General features: G+C 42.0%; 1 protein-coding gene across 1 annotated transcript in view; it reads left to right on the top strand.

The window, feature by feature from the left end:
* The window catches only part of ROBO1 (roundabout guidance receptor 1), a 533,171-nt gene that overhangs the window by 451,724 nt on the left and 66,444 nt on the right, over positions 1–15,003 (top strand). Inside the window, exons 23-25 of the mRNA XM_054973392.1 lie at positions 7,975–8,119; positions 8,290–8,541; positions 12,108–12,517. Of these exons, the coding sequence (XP_054829367.1) occupies positions 7,975–8,119; positions 8,290–8,541; positions 12,108–12,517 (807 nt within the window). The remainder of the gene's footprint in view (positions 1–7,974; positions 8,120–8,289; positions 8,542–12,107; positions 12,518–15,003) is intronic.

Below are 15,003 nucleotides of genomic sequence, written 5' to 3'. Positions count from 1 at the left end.
CTAGCCTCCAGAAAGAGTTCCACAAAGTTTATAAAAATTCCTGCCAAGTTCCCAGAAGAGTGCATGGATAGAGTCATGTAATCTTTTGGGGCTAATTAGGGAGTTACTATCCTTTCTTCAAGAGGGGTTGAAGAAAAGTCTTAATACCAACACCCTTAGACAACAGGTTGTGACCAGTTAGGGGTTCTAGGAAGGGACGTTCCCTTATATATCACCTTCATGGCAGTGGATTCTAAAAGGGGACCTCGTAGAATCTTCCAAGGATTCGCTGGTTTTTTCCCTCGTGAAATCTTAATCTGGTATTGAGAGCATTATATGCCTTGAGCCTATGACCTCATGTCCCCTAAAGGAACTGACCTTTAAAACCATCTTTCAGATGAGAATAAAATCAGCTAGACAAGTGTCAGAATGGCAGGCACTAGCAGTAAGAGAGCCATCCCCTTTCCTCCAAGAAGGTAGAGCAAATTATGAACAAAAACAACTTTCTTCCAAAGGTGAACTTCATGTTTTCATAAGACAGGAGAGATAGTACTTACCTCCTTCTAATCTAATCCAAAGCACAGGAAGAAAATAAATAAATCTCACTACCTTGATATATGTAGAGATGTGAGATTCCACTTGGGCAGGACTAAACAGTGTTTCAGAAGTCTGGGACGCTAGTTGTGTGTTTGCAGGAGGCCCTTCTTGGGACCCAGAGTGTCCTTTTCTTGGCTAAGTAGGTAAAGCAGAGAATACATAATTCTGGCATGTCAAGACAGTGGTCTGGAGATGCCCATAGATGTCAGGGCGCACTCTCTAAGGGAAACAGCGACACAGGCAGCCTATAAATCCTTTAGTCGTTAGAAACTATCAATAAGGTGGTCACATAGAAATCAGTATATTCTCTCATCAAGAAATATAGGATAGATAAGTTGTCTTCCCCAGAGACAACCTTTAGCAGGAGGGTACTAATACACACCCTCTAGGCCTGGAAGCCAGACTACCCACCCTGGGGTACACTGCTCTTGTATGTCCCAAAAGTAAGGACTGCCCCACTCCTAGGACCACCGGAGAATGGAAGATTTGTATTCACTTACCGTGAAGCTTCCTTTCTCGGTGGTCCAGGAGTGGGGCAGTCCTGCCCACCCGAGTTTCTTGCGGGGCGGCTTCTAGGATTGGATGAAGAGTTAGGACGATAGTCTTCCTCCCAGTGGATTCAAGGGAGGGATCTTTCTATAAAAATAAAATAAAAATTTAGGAGAGTTATTATTTTCCCTTCTGGTATCGTGACGGGGAGTCAGGGCTTGGGAACAGACTGGTGATTCCAGGGACAAGCCCCTCCCCTCCAGGATCAAAATCAGCGGACTGACCGTGCCTTCGGAGAGGAGGAGCTATATCCCAAAAGTAAGGACTGCCCCACTCCTGGACCACCGAGAAAGGAAGCTTCACGGTAAGTGAATCCAAATCTTCGATTCCTGGCATGACATTTCTCTTTCTAATCAAGTTCTTGCAGGGGATCAGCAGAGAGCAGCTAGCCAATCATCACTGGAGTACAATGGATGCTCAGTATGAATACATGTCTCATAATAATTGGATCGTTGATTAATCACATACAATCACACATACTCTATTTTTTTGAAAATTGTTATCTATTTTCAAAGATTGCTTGACTGGGCAAAGGCATCATATGCATATACGAAAAATTACACTGTCTTAAAGAGACAAGATACATATTAACATATATCTTTTTTTATATATATACATTTTTATTTTTAATTACTAGCCACAAAAACTACAAAGAAGGGAAAAAGGGAACAGGGGGGAAACATATAAAAAACACACACTACATCTACAAGTATTGCATTCCCTTCATAATACAATTATTTAAAGTTAAACTTTCTAATATGCTATTAGATTGGTAGATCTTATAAAGTACGAACTACAGTCAGGATCAGGTCTTCTCCCCCCCCCCCCCCGGCGTCTCGGTCACAGCTCTCTCTGAACAGCTACAGTAGCTGCGCTCACTCCCTCCTCCCCATTCTCCCCTTCAGATCCTAAATCTTCTCCTTGCTGCAACTCTTGATGATTAAACACAAAGTCCCTCAGCTGTGCTTCCGATGTTATCTTGTAGGCTTGGTCTTTATAACTGAACCAGATGCCTTCCGGAAATAACCATTTGTATTTTATTTCACGCTTCCTCAGAAGAGCTGCAAACCATTTATATTTGAATCTTCTTTTCCGAGCTAAAAATGGAACGTCCTTCAATATCTTAACCTTGTTACCCAGAAAGTCCAAGTCCACATTGTACGAATTATATAAGATGGTTTCCCGAGTCTTCTTAGATGAAAAGTCAATAATAATCTCGCGAGGCAGCTGACGCTTCACTGCATATTTTGAAGATATCCGGCAGACTTCCAGATTATTGCTTTTTAACTCTTCTTTAGTTGCCTTTGCGAATGACGCCAAAAGTTCCGACACCAAATCCTTTAATTTTTCACTCTCCTCCTCCTTCACATTCTGAAGATGCAATACCATCTGAGCACGATCCACTTGTAACCCTATCAGTTGATTCTCCAAAAGCTTTACTTCTTTGTTTGTTGCTTTCATGAGTACTGTGTTTTCCCGAGCAGACTGCTCTGCCCCAGACACTACGTCTTTAATGGTTTTCACCTCGTTTTCAACTGAACCAACCCTTTGACCGATTTCATTTAGCTTATCAACAAAGTGCTTCATAGCTTCAACAACCGACCGCTTAACCACCTCTTCAAGAGACTCTCCTTTCCCCTGCAAAGCAGCCGAAACAGATTTGCCCAGAGCAGGGCTCTGCTTTTTCGTCGCCATCTTAGGGGGGGGGGGGAGTCCGCCAACTAAGTTCCAAAACTCAATGAAGGGGAAGATATCCGAACCTTCTTAGCTTCAACTCCCACCAATCCTTCGCATACACTTAGAATAACAGAAGGGATTCGCTTACTTCCAGGTTTTCACCTTAAATCTGCTTGTTGCTGTTCTCCATGGCCCGGCAGCATGCGATGTGCTGCGCAAGTCTGCCGGCCTCCGTAGGAGCAAACGGGCAATTTACCCCCTGCATCGACTTCAGGGGGCTCTTTCCGCAGCGCTCCAGACCCTGACCCCCTCACTGGGAGTCCTGGGGGTTAACCCTCGCGGGCCAACCACCTGGTCAGGCTGCTTGGGCGCTTCCTCCCGGACCTGTGGAGAGGAGCGTCCGACATGGCCGGGAAAACGAAACTGAATCACATATTAACATATATCAATTCTATCCAAAGTAGTCCATTCAAAGTACCAAATGGAGTACACGCAGGCACTCACCAACACAACAATATGAAGGTGCTCACAGGCACTTAGTGCAATCTATAGGTGCTCACAGGCACTCTATGAAATTCCATCAAGATGGTGGTGACAAAAATGTCAATAATCATAGGTAATGCAGTGTAACTCCAATATGAAGATATGAGGCTGTGAAGTAGCAGATGGAAAGGCGATGTCTGAAGCCACATCAGCCACGCCTACGGGATTTGCCAGCATATGTTATTCCAACCCGTTTCGTGAGATCACTTCTTCACAGGCACCTTATTCTCATATTACATGTATACGTATCAGTAACACTCCACCAGTATAACGATGGCCAAATGATCCTTACTTTGTGAATGGCATGCAGAGTTTTAAGTGGAAAGGTAAAAGCAAAATTGTCAGTCAGTCACTATAAGATTATGTAACAAAACTGAATGCAGACAGGATTTTTAAAAAAATGTCAGCAACGGGTGCTCTCCTACCAGGCCACCACCATTTCCCCCTCATATAAAAGAGGGGCAACTACTGTAAAATCAACTCCCTTTGTTCATTCCGCTTGGAAAGGGACATGTTCTGGATAAATATGGTGCCATTATTAGAGGTGGGCACGATCCAAAAAAAAATACCGATCAAGCTGATCATGGATCGGCGCCGGCGACAATCCCGAATTAATGATCCACACCGATCATCTCCCGTTCTAGATCGGGGATCGTGGAGGCAAAAGTGGAGGAGCGCCCCGCTGTTCCCAGCGATACAGGAACTGTGGCTGATGCTGGAGGCATCTGTGTTTGTGTTTGGCCATCTGTGTTTGGCCGTCAGAGCTGCCTATCATGGTTTGCACAGATGAGATCGGAGTGCCCATGGCTACAGAACACCCCCTTCCCCCTCCCTCCCTTGGGTGTGTTCTCCCAGCTGGTGACTGCTTTGCGGCTCTGTGGTTGGAAGGAAGCCCTGCTGATCAAGGAAAGCTGGGCTTCCATTCGGGTTTCCAGGGCGACAGAAGGAGGGCAAACACAGCTCAGGCATTCCCCTGGCTCCATTGCCAGGGGAATAGATTGCTGGCGCCTGACTGTCTGGCTTCCCGATCCGAGCACGATCGCCCTGATCCAGCCCCCCTCCCGACCGCTGGATCGTTGGCCGTGGCCGAGCATGATCCGCTGGGTCCCGATCGCACGATCGCCATTATCGTGGGGTTTTTTTTATCGTAATGCGGATCGTGCCCATGTTTAGCCATTATCTTTAAAAATAGTTGTACCAGATGCTCAGATTGGTTTCCTCACTGAAAATAATAGACCTGGAATTCTGGAACCTGAAAAACCCTGCAACATGATTTCAAATCCTGAACTGGTACTCTCTAGGAATTAATAAGGAATAAATGGTATAGGTGCCTCCCCTGAATTTGGGGTGAAAAATTATAAGAAGTTTTTTCTTGCAGCATACCCCATAAAGAGCAAATATTAGGGTTCTTTGGCAATATGCAAAAATATTCCAATATTCAAACTTCACTGTTCTTGAAAATAAAAAAAGTTTAATATTCCCAGAAATATTCAAATTAACAGCATACCTCTCAAGTGCTAATTTTGATTATAACGTGTGTCAAATTTCTATTCAAAATGCAACAGTGCCTGAGTATTTTTTTTTCTCAAAACAGCTCAAATGGCTAAAGCTTATATCATTCTAATGTAAACCATAGTTTTCCAGGAACAGTGGCTGAAAACATTTATGCTATACTTTCTTCTGCTGCTTTCCTTGTGGGTTACTTTAGTTCTTCCAGTAATTATTTTCAACTGCACATGCTATTTGGAATAAATTTAGTGATTTCATTGTGCCTGAAACATTTCAGTGGACAAGTACAAATTAGGTATATTCATTGACTTAATGCAACAGTGGAACTTTAGTAGATCATCACTATAGCATATTGTGTATTAGGCTACAGCATTTAAGTAACAGAGAGATACTTGGTAGAATATCTACAGCTCATTTGTTTTAGATGATAATTTGTAATGCGATTAATATATGTATGAAGTTTAATTATATTGCTTGTAAAGTTCATTCATGGATTTAATATATTTTGTCCATTTATTAATGCAAGTTACAAGTATTATGTTTATTTCTTTGTAAAAATACCCTTTAGCAAAATATTGAGAAATTTCTTGGGGGTGGGGGGAGAAAATAATTATTGCCAATATATTGCCAATGTTACGAACTTCAACAGAAGTCAAAATCTGTTCTAGTTTTTCAATTATCTAAAGTATTCAGTGTCTCACTTTGAATGTAAGACAAAACAATAGTTTATTTTAACTATGAAATCAGAGTTCCGTTTACAGATGACCAGATAATGCCAGTTTGTCTTGACAAATGATTTCAGAGCATTCTTGTTTTCTTTTTAAAAGCATGAGGTTCCTATCCTAGCTTGTATTGCAGCTCTCCCACTGAGGTGAATTTTGACCATAGTTCTGTCGGTCAGACTTACGGTAGAGCCATAAATCCATACTTCTTTTCCACATTCCAAATCAGGAGACATAATTAAATTAAACCATTCACTCGCATTCACACAACTTCCAAGAGTCCAACAGAACACCATCAGCACCCCCAATTTGAGCCAACTATTTTTAAACTCCTTTTACTTCTCTGCTATGGGAACTTGCATTGCAAGCCTCTAATCACTGGGTGACTTTGGGCCAGTGTCAGTTCTAGGGACAGCAGCCCATGGCAGATAGATCACCAAGCCCCTCACAGCAAGCACTCCAGTGTATTGGTTGAAAGACTTTTATTTAGAGATCCATTAAGTTCATGGGTACATCCATAAATGGGAAAGTTGGCAGGAATGATTATACAGGCCAAAGCACTATTGATATAAGGAGCACTATTCCCCCCTCCCTTGGAGCAGTCTGCATTTAGGCGCGAAAACCAAAGAAGTTACATGAGAACGCAATAACTTAGTCTAGACAACAAAAGGCAGAAGATTACAAATAGATCAAAGTCTCTCTCCTGTGAAATGGTTACATTTCTGGTTGCAGCTGCAAGGTCAGTGAAGCATATTTTCAGAGATAACTTGTTCTGTGGAATCAGCGTTAGCAAGCAAGGCACTTTCGGTTTTAAGCAGGCCAACACTGGCATGACAAAGCACAACATGAGCATGGCATAAGATATGATGCATGGCATGAGATTAGTACATGATATCAGAGAATACATAAATGGCATGGATGTGTGCATCCATGACAGCCAGTCTCAGCCTTGCCTACTTCATATGGTTGTCGGGAGGATAAACTGGAGATGGGGAGAATGATGTAAGCTACCTGAGTCCCTGTTTGAGTTTCCACCTTTGAGGTAGAGCGGGAAGTTCTCCTGGAATTACAATTGATCTCAGTAGTCTGTATTAACATCAGTTCCCTTGGAAAAAAATGGCAGCTTCATAGGGCTTACTCTATGGCATCACATTCCTGCTGAGCTCCCGCTCCTACTCAAATTTCACATACCTAGCCTCTGCCCATAAATATTCTGAATCTCCCTTATGGGAGTTGGCAACCTAAACTCCACTGAGGAGCAACTTAAGTGAATGAATATATAGTGGACAGTTCTGAAGGTTAATGCATTTCTCAGACACTACTGTTGGTGTGAATGATAATGTGAAAGAGGCATGTCACTCCCAAAACTATGCCTGTGCCACTGCAGTGACCACTGGAGATTCCAGCCTTGCACTCTTCTTGAAGTGACACAAGTGATATGTATAGAGCAGCAGCTGTAGGGCATTTGGTCCCAAGCACCTCTTCCTATTTTATCCCTACTATGTCAGGTGGGATGCACCCCAGCTGCCTTCACTGAAGCCCAGCTAGGCAGCAGCAATACAATGAGTAATGAGGAGTGACCTCCCAAATCCTGTTGGTGGTAGCACAGGTTGAGAAATAATAACAATAATAGCATTTGATTTATATACTGCCCTTCAGTACAACTCAGGGCGGTTTACAAAGAATACCATTATTATCCCCTGTGAGATGGGTGGGGCTGAGAGAGCTCTGGAAGAGCTGTGACTGAGCCAAGGTCACCTAGCTGGCTTCAGGCAGAGGAGTGGGGAATCAAACTCAGTTTTCCAGATTAGAGTCCCGCTACTGTTAACCACTACACCATACTGGCTCCTTGTACTCTGACATGACAAGACAGGTTTTTTTGTTGGGTGACCCTACTCCCAGAGCTGCCCTGATGCAACCCTGAATGGTGAAACAAGAGATGGTTCTTTTGATTACTGCATGTAAGGATGGAGCATGTAAGGCAGTAAAAAAGGAGTATTTTAACTTTTGAGCTGCTTTTGCCAGGCATCTCTGTAGCAGGGACAAGCATGGAACATTGGCAGGAAATCGGGCATTATTCAGCCCAAATGTCTACATTCAGACATTAAAGTAATTCTGGTTATTAAACCAATTTCATGCCCTATTTTTGTATTCTATCCGTAATCAATGTATTGACCTGCACTTGTACAACTAATTAACTATGGTTAGTTTAATTAAACCATAGTTTTGCATTATGTCTGAACTGGGCCAGTATTTCAGTTAACCAGCCACACGAAGAATAGAGTCTTCATTGTATAATCAGATTGTTACAAGTTTACATTTTTTTAGAATATAGCTCCTGGATTGCACAATTTCTTCTAGAAAGTAAGCTTAATTATATAAATATATTTCTTCATAGGGAGTCAAGGGCACAAGAAGGGTGCTCGAACCCCCAAGGCTTCAAAGCAGGCTGGCATGAATTGGGCAGACCTACTTCCTCCTCCCCCTGTACATCCTCCTCCCCATAGTAATAGTGAAGATTATAGTATTTCAGTGAATGAAAGGTAAGATGAAATAATGACTTGTGCTTTGCTGACCGCAATGGGCCAAATTCACTTAATTAACTTTACAAAAGACTTTGAGATATCATGTTTGGAAATGAATCTTCAGTCATTTGACCAGAATTTACCTGTGTCCTAGATTCTACATCTCATTTTTAAAAATTAATTCTTAGCTATGACCAGGAAATCCCATGCCCAGTACCACCAGCAAGAATGTATCTACAGGAGGATGAGTTGGAGGAGGAGGAGGAAGATGAACGAGGTCCCACACCACCACTTCGAGGAGCAGCTTCCTCTCCAGCAGCAGTGTCCTACAGCCATCAATCTACTGCCACACTAACTCCCTCCCCACAAGAAGAACTCCAGCCTATGTTGCAGGATTGCCCAGAAGAAATAAGCCACTTGCAACACCCACCAGATCGGAGGTTAGTTATTCAGTCATCCTGAGAACTCCCTTTTATTGGAGATTCTGTTATGATTAGAGATGGGCACGATCAAAAAAAAATTAACGATCCAGCTGATCGTGGATTGGCTCCGGCGACGATCCCAAATTAATGACCCGCACTGAGCATCTCCCGTTCCCGATCCGTGGATCGTGGAGGCAAAAGCAGAGGGGCTCCCCGCTGTTCCCAGCAATACAGGAATGGTGGGTGATGCCAGCGGCATCTGTGTTTGTGTTTGGCCGTCTGTGTTTGGCCGTCAGAGCTACCTATCATGGTTTGCAGGGATGAGATTGGAGAGCCCATGGCTACAGAACACCCCCTTCCCCCTCCCTCCCCTGGGTGTCTTCTCCCGACTTGTGACTGCTTTGCTGCTCTGTGGTTGGAAGGAAGCCCTGCTGATCAAGGAAAGCTGGGATCCATTCGGGTTTCCAGGGCGACAGAAGGAGGGCAAACAGAGCTCAGGCATTCCCCTGGTTCCGTTGCCAGGGGAATAGATTGCTGGCGCCTGAGTGTCTGGATCCCCGATCCGAGCCCGGACGCCCCAATCCAGGCCCCTCCTGATCGCTGGATCGTTGGCCGTGGACGATCACGATCCGCCGGGTCACGATCGTGCGATCACCATTATCGTGCGGTTTTTTTTATCATAATGCGGATCGTGCCAATCTCTAGTTATGATACCAGCACAAATCACACATTCCAATGGTGTGTTTGTCTGTTGCAGCAAAAAGAAGGGTTTTTTTGGATGTACATATATGAATGTCTAATAAAGCACATTTAATGATATGCCTTGAAGGAAACCCTGAAGTTTCACCTCTACAGAGTGCTCCTGAAGATTAGATTTAATCGTCAGAATATAAAATGGCGATGTTATGACATTTTCCCTAATGTATCTCTTTCCTGTGGATGACCCTACTGTTGAATCCAAAACTGTGCACAGTGGTGCCACCCAGAACTACAGTAGATGTTTCTGCAAACCTGGGGCAACTTCCAGGTTTGAACAAAAATCTTAACAGTTAAAGAAAAATAAAGTGGTGGTTTAAAACCTCTCAAAATAGTCAGTGAAATTTCTGTTTGCACAGACATCACACCAGGCCTGATGCTTGGTAACCCTAGATGCCCCATGAAAAAGTTAAACAAAAAGATACTGATCAGTGTAGGGATGATGGAGGAGAATAAATGTATAAGAGGGTATGGATCAAGAACAAATGGGTAGGTGGGATAAGAAAAGGGACCAATTTGGTGGCTGGGGCTATGTCTTAGGGCTAAAATTACATCCTACATACTTTCACCCCTAAATGAGGGAAGAATTAGACTTCATTTCTACAAGTCTTTATGGTTCCGATGTATGGTTCCATTACAACAAGTATACAACATTAGTACTGGTTTAAAAAGAAAACCAGAAATTATTTCTGTTGCTATTGTGCTCTTAAATTTTATGATATGGACTATTAGAGAATTGTAGACTGCTCTGGTCACCTCATTTTAAAAATCAGAGAGATGAAAAACTTCAGCAAATAAAAGTAAAAATGGCCAGAAGATTGCAGCATATTCCCTGTAAAGAAAATCTTAAAACATCCAAGAGGGGTGGGGGATGGTTTGTTTTTCTTTTTTTTAGGAAATATCATACCAAAAGTTTTAAATCTAATGAATTGGGTTGAGATAAATGTTCTTTCACTCTCTTACTCCAACACTAGACCTTGAGGCCATCTGACAAATTGTTTGGCATGCAATTCTGAACAAACAGGATGTACTTCTTGCAACATATCATTATGGAATTTTATTGTCAGGAGAAGCGGTAATGGCTCCTAGCTTTGATTCTGTCTTTTTAAAAAAACCAATGAAGAAGGCATCTTTTGATTGCTTTTTGCTGTGATATCTATAGATGGATTTGTGTTACTTTTGGGCAACATGCTTCCATTTTCAAATGATGGAAGTAAACAACAGGTGACGACTATTTCCATTGCACCTTTCTTATAATCCCAGATATATCAGGCCTTTCGGTGTGGATCAAATAGGCCTCTTATTTTCTGGGCAATTCTTACAATTAAAATATAAGTAATCCAAGTCAGCTGAACTTTTGATAAGGAGATGCAAAACTAAAACACAGCTGTAATGAACTCAAATACATGAGTTCAAGTTTTTAAAAAATTGGCTCTGAAATATAAGTTTATAAACTTTCATATCCAATTCAAATGTGTGAAGATATCTCTTTGTAACTGTTGGATAAATCAGTGCCAATAACTATTTGGTTATTCTCATATATATTCATCTTTTTAGAACAGTGGTGGTAAGTTTGAAGGCTGCTTCCAATTACTGTTAGTTTTTATGAGGTTACAAAAATGAGAGCCAAGTTTGATTCTGAAAATGTTTAATTGCTGAGTAGTATATCAATATACCTAATTCACAACATGGCCAAGTCAGTGGATACTTAAATCCAGAAATGGGAAATATGGGCAGACAAGAGAGCACTTTTTACAAACTAGAAAAAGTAGCTTTTGTAAAGGTTGCTAGGCAACAATAACAGTATTACTAGTCTTCAAGCCTTGGTTACTATCAGTAAAAGCCAGGGGAAGGGGACAGGGATCTTTCCAGGGCTGTTTTAGCCTTTGAGGGAGGACTTATTAGGGCCAGGCCTACAAGTAGGCAGTAGCCACAAGGCAACCCTTCCACATGACTTACATGACTCACCCAGGCCTGGCTGTTTGCTACTAATCAACAGCAGTCACCCCAAGAACTCCAATGTGGTGTACTAGTTAGCGTTTCAGATTAGGATCTGGGAGACCCAGGTTCAAATCACAAGTCCACTGTGGAATCTCACTGGTGAACTTGGCTACTTATACACTCCCAGCCCAACCGACCTCACAAGTTTGTTATAAGGATAAAATGAAGAAGAGGAGAATGATGCAAGCTGCTTTGTGCCCCCACTGTTGAGAAAGGTGGAGTATAAATGAAATAAATAAATGAATAATACACCTGAAGGTGGGGGGTGGGAATAAAAGCTATGTAGGTGGGAAGGAAGCAGGGTGACGGGTTGCCACCACAAGAGAATGAAGAGATATTGTAGGGAGGCTGATAAAGGGGAAAGTTAGGTGCCTCTTGCATGTCCTTGTATGTTCCCCTGCATAACTGAACCCAGTGACTGGCGCCACACAACTGGTCCATAGATTTCCCAGGTAGAGACTGCCACAGGAAGGGAAGGAAGGAAAGCTGAAGATGGTGGTAGATAAGGTAGTTTGATGAGTAACTGGGAACAAGAGAAGGAAGCAGGAAAAGGCTTCTTGGCTATGGGGACTTTCAGGAAAAGGAGATTCCCCCTTCCCACAAGTCATTGCAGTTCCCTCACTTATTCTGTACTAATTTAAAAACTGATCAGAGGAAAAGAACAATTACATTTTCATTGTTAAGATTAATCACTTTTCAACTTTGTATAATAATCTACATACAAGGAAAACATTCTCATTTCAACGAATTATAAAATGTAAGAAATTTATGAATATTTTGCTAACAATATAATACATTAAAATATGTAAATATTTATTTGTGTGCAGGCGTCAACCTGTGAGTCCTCCTCCTCCTCCCAGGCCTATCTCTCCACCACATACCTACGGTTATATTTCAGGACCTCTTGTATCAGACATGGATACAGATGCACCAGAGGAGGAAGAGGATGAAGCAGACCTAGAAGTTGCCAAGATGCAAAATAGAAGACTTCTTTTTCGTGGCCTTGAGCAGACACCTGCCTCAAGTGTAGGAGATCTGGAGAGCTCTGTGACGGGTTCTATGATTAACGGCTGGGGATCAGCCTCGGAAGATGATAACATATCTAGTGGACGGTCTAGTGTTAGCTCATCTGATGGATCTTTTTTTACAGATGCAGATTTTGCACAGGCTGTTGCAGCAGCAGCAGAATATGCTGGTCTTAAAGTAGCAAGGCGTCAAATGCAGGATGCTGTAGGAGGTGAGTTCTTTCACATTCATACATTTGATCATAGATTTCTATCAGATATACCATCAGCCATAAAACTTCCTGACAATGGTTAAAAGTTATTCTTGTTTGAATCCCTGGACTAAAAAAAAAATCATGTATAATTGCAGTTGCATATACTTGAAGAAGCTTTATGTTTTTTTAAAAAAGGTTTTACTTTAGCTCACATAGAAACTTTTAGTACTTTTTTTAGTATCTATGTCTGCAGAAGCTCAAGCAAAGCGATAGCCATACACACACACACACACACACACACACACACACACACACACACCAAAATACACAAAAATTGGAAATAATAAATAATTAAATACTGTTATATGGATGAGAATAAAAAAGAAATACTGACAAAAAATTGCTCCTCTTTTTAATGTTACCAAAGAATTGGAAATAACAAAAGTCAAAATACAAATACGCATACCCTTGAAAGATTATTGTGGTATTATCTTTATTTACTTCTTTTTGTTCTTTTAATCTTTCTCAATGCACCATTTCTTCTATAATGATGTGGTAGTAGAAGACATTACAGCTACATTTATCCACAACTATTTAATTTATCTATCTGTACCTATGCCAGTAGGCCAGGTTCATTGTTAACTGCTTCTCCTTCACCCTTTGTGAAACGCCTCTAGCTATTTCTAGGCTTTACTTATTTTATTTATTTATTTATTTATTTATTTATTTATTTATTTATTTATTTATTTATTTATTTAATCGCATTTCTAGACCGCCCTTCCTGTCAGATGGGCTCAGGGCGGTTTAACAGCAGCTTAAAACAATAAAAACATTATAAAAACATTAAAACATATCAAACAATTAAAATTGGCGGGTATAAAATATTAAAATACAGCATTGTCCTGCATGGGTGGTGGAAGCTCTTCAGTGCTATGGCCGGCGTGAGGACAGCCTAGCCCCCACCAAATGCCTGGTGGAACATCTCTGTCTTGCAGGCCCGGCAGAAAGATAACAAATCCTGCCGGGCCCTAGTTTCCTCAGACAGAGAGTTCCACCAGGTTGGAGCCAGAACTGAGAAGGCCCTGGCTCTGGTAGAGGCCAGGCAGACCTCCCTGGGGCCAGGGACCATCAGCAAGTTCTTAGTAGCTGATCGAACCAGAACGGAGATGAAGTAGGCCTCCCGGTCTTCTTTGGCCAACTGGCTGCATCTCCCTGGTAACTAGCTGTTTCTCCCTGGTAATTGATAGTATTCCCACTGATAACATTCCTTCTCACAGCTTCTCTGACATGTAGCACTCAATAGCACTCTTAAAGTAGGGCACAGGAGATCAGGCCTGCAGCCCGACAATGAACACCCCCCGCAACCCCCAAAGTATGGCATGGGCCACCATGACAGGCACTCACCAAGTGTTCTTAGAAAATGGGAAAAGCTAGGTGACGCTTTTGCCCAGCAGGGCTTTCTGATTGACTGGGCAGATTTGTAAATAGTTGCATCAGCAGCTGCTGCCACCACAGCGCAAGCATCTTCATTGCATGACTCAAGGAAAGCTGTGTGTATGAAAGAAAACATTTTTAGACACTATGTTTGTTTTAAAAGGTATCCTGTTAAACAGAGCTTCTACATGAAATGTTGAAGAGTTACTACTAGAGGTAGGCATGACTGCACTCCCTAGCATTTGGAAGTTGGCTCCACCTGTTACAGCAGCCATTTTGTGGTTGGCTCAACCTCCTGCAGCAGCCATTTTGTAGTTGCCCTCACCACCATGTGTCAGAATTCCAAAGGTGTCCACATGCTTAAAATCCTTCATACATTCTTCTGATGATAACACTGCAATGCTAATGTTTTCTCAACTAACTTAATTTGAAAATAAGAGTGTTGTAACAGATCTATTCTGTAAAAGAATCTGCCAATTGCTTCTGTTTAGTACTAGAGGGGGACTGTATAGTTTGACAGCATTATACAGATATCATGGAAAAATTGTATTCCTAACCATTGGGTTCATTTGCTACCATTACACCACATTTTCTACTACTGCATGTTTCATTGTCTCTTCCTATAAGACATATCAGTGTATTCTCTTTCCCTCAGTATATCTTGGGCATTCTTCTGAAGAACTATTCATATCAATATATGTAATTTTCAACATCGTCCCATTTGTGGATACTTAAATCCAGAGATCCAGAGACAAGACAGCTCTTTCTAGAAAACTTAGAAAAGTCCCATGTTTGCAGAAAAATCTGAAATCTTTAAAAAATATATACTAAGGGGGAGGGGGGGGTAAACCTTCCAAAATGATAGAAGTAGCACCTGTAGCTTTAAGAAATGAAAGCCCTCAGTGGCCATTGTCAGGCAACCACAACAATATTAGAGAGACCCTGTGGCTCACTGGCAAGAGCATCTGCTTGGTATAGAGAAGGTCCCAGGTTCAGTCTCTGGCATATCCAGTGGAAAGGATCAGGTAGCAAGTGATGTGAAAGACCTCTGGCCTGAGACCCTAGACAGC

Source organism: Eublepharis macularius, chromosome 3 (genome assembly GCF_028583425.1).
Source record: "Eublepharis macularius isolate TG4126 chromosome 3, MPM_Emac_v1.0, whole genome shotgun sequence".
Lineage (NCBI taxonomy): Eukaryota > Metazoa > Chordata > Lepidosauria > Squamata > Eublepharidae > Eublepharis > Eublepharis macularius.
The sequence above is the reverse complement of the archived record's forward strand: the minus strand, read 5'-3'. Positions and strand labels throughout refer to the sequence as shown.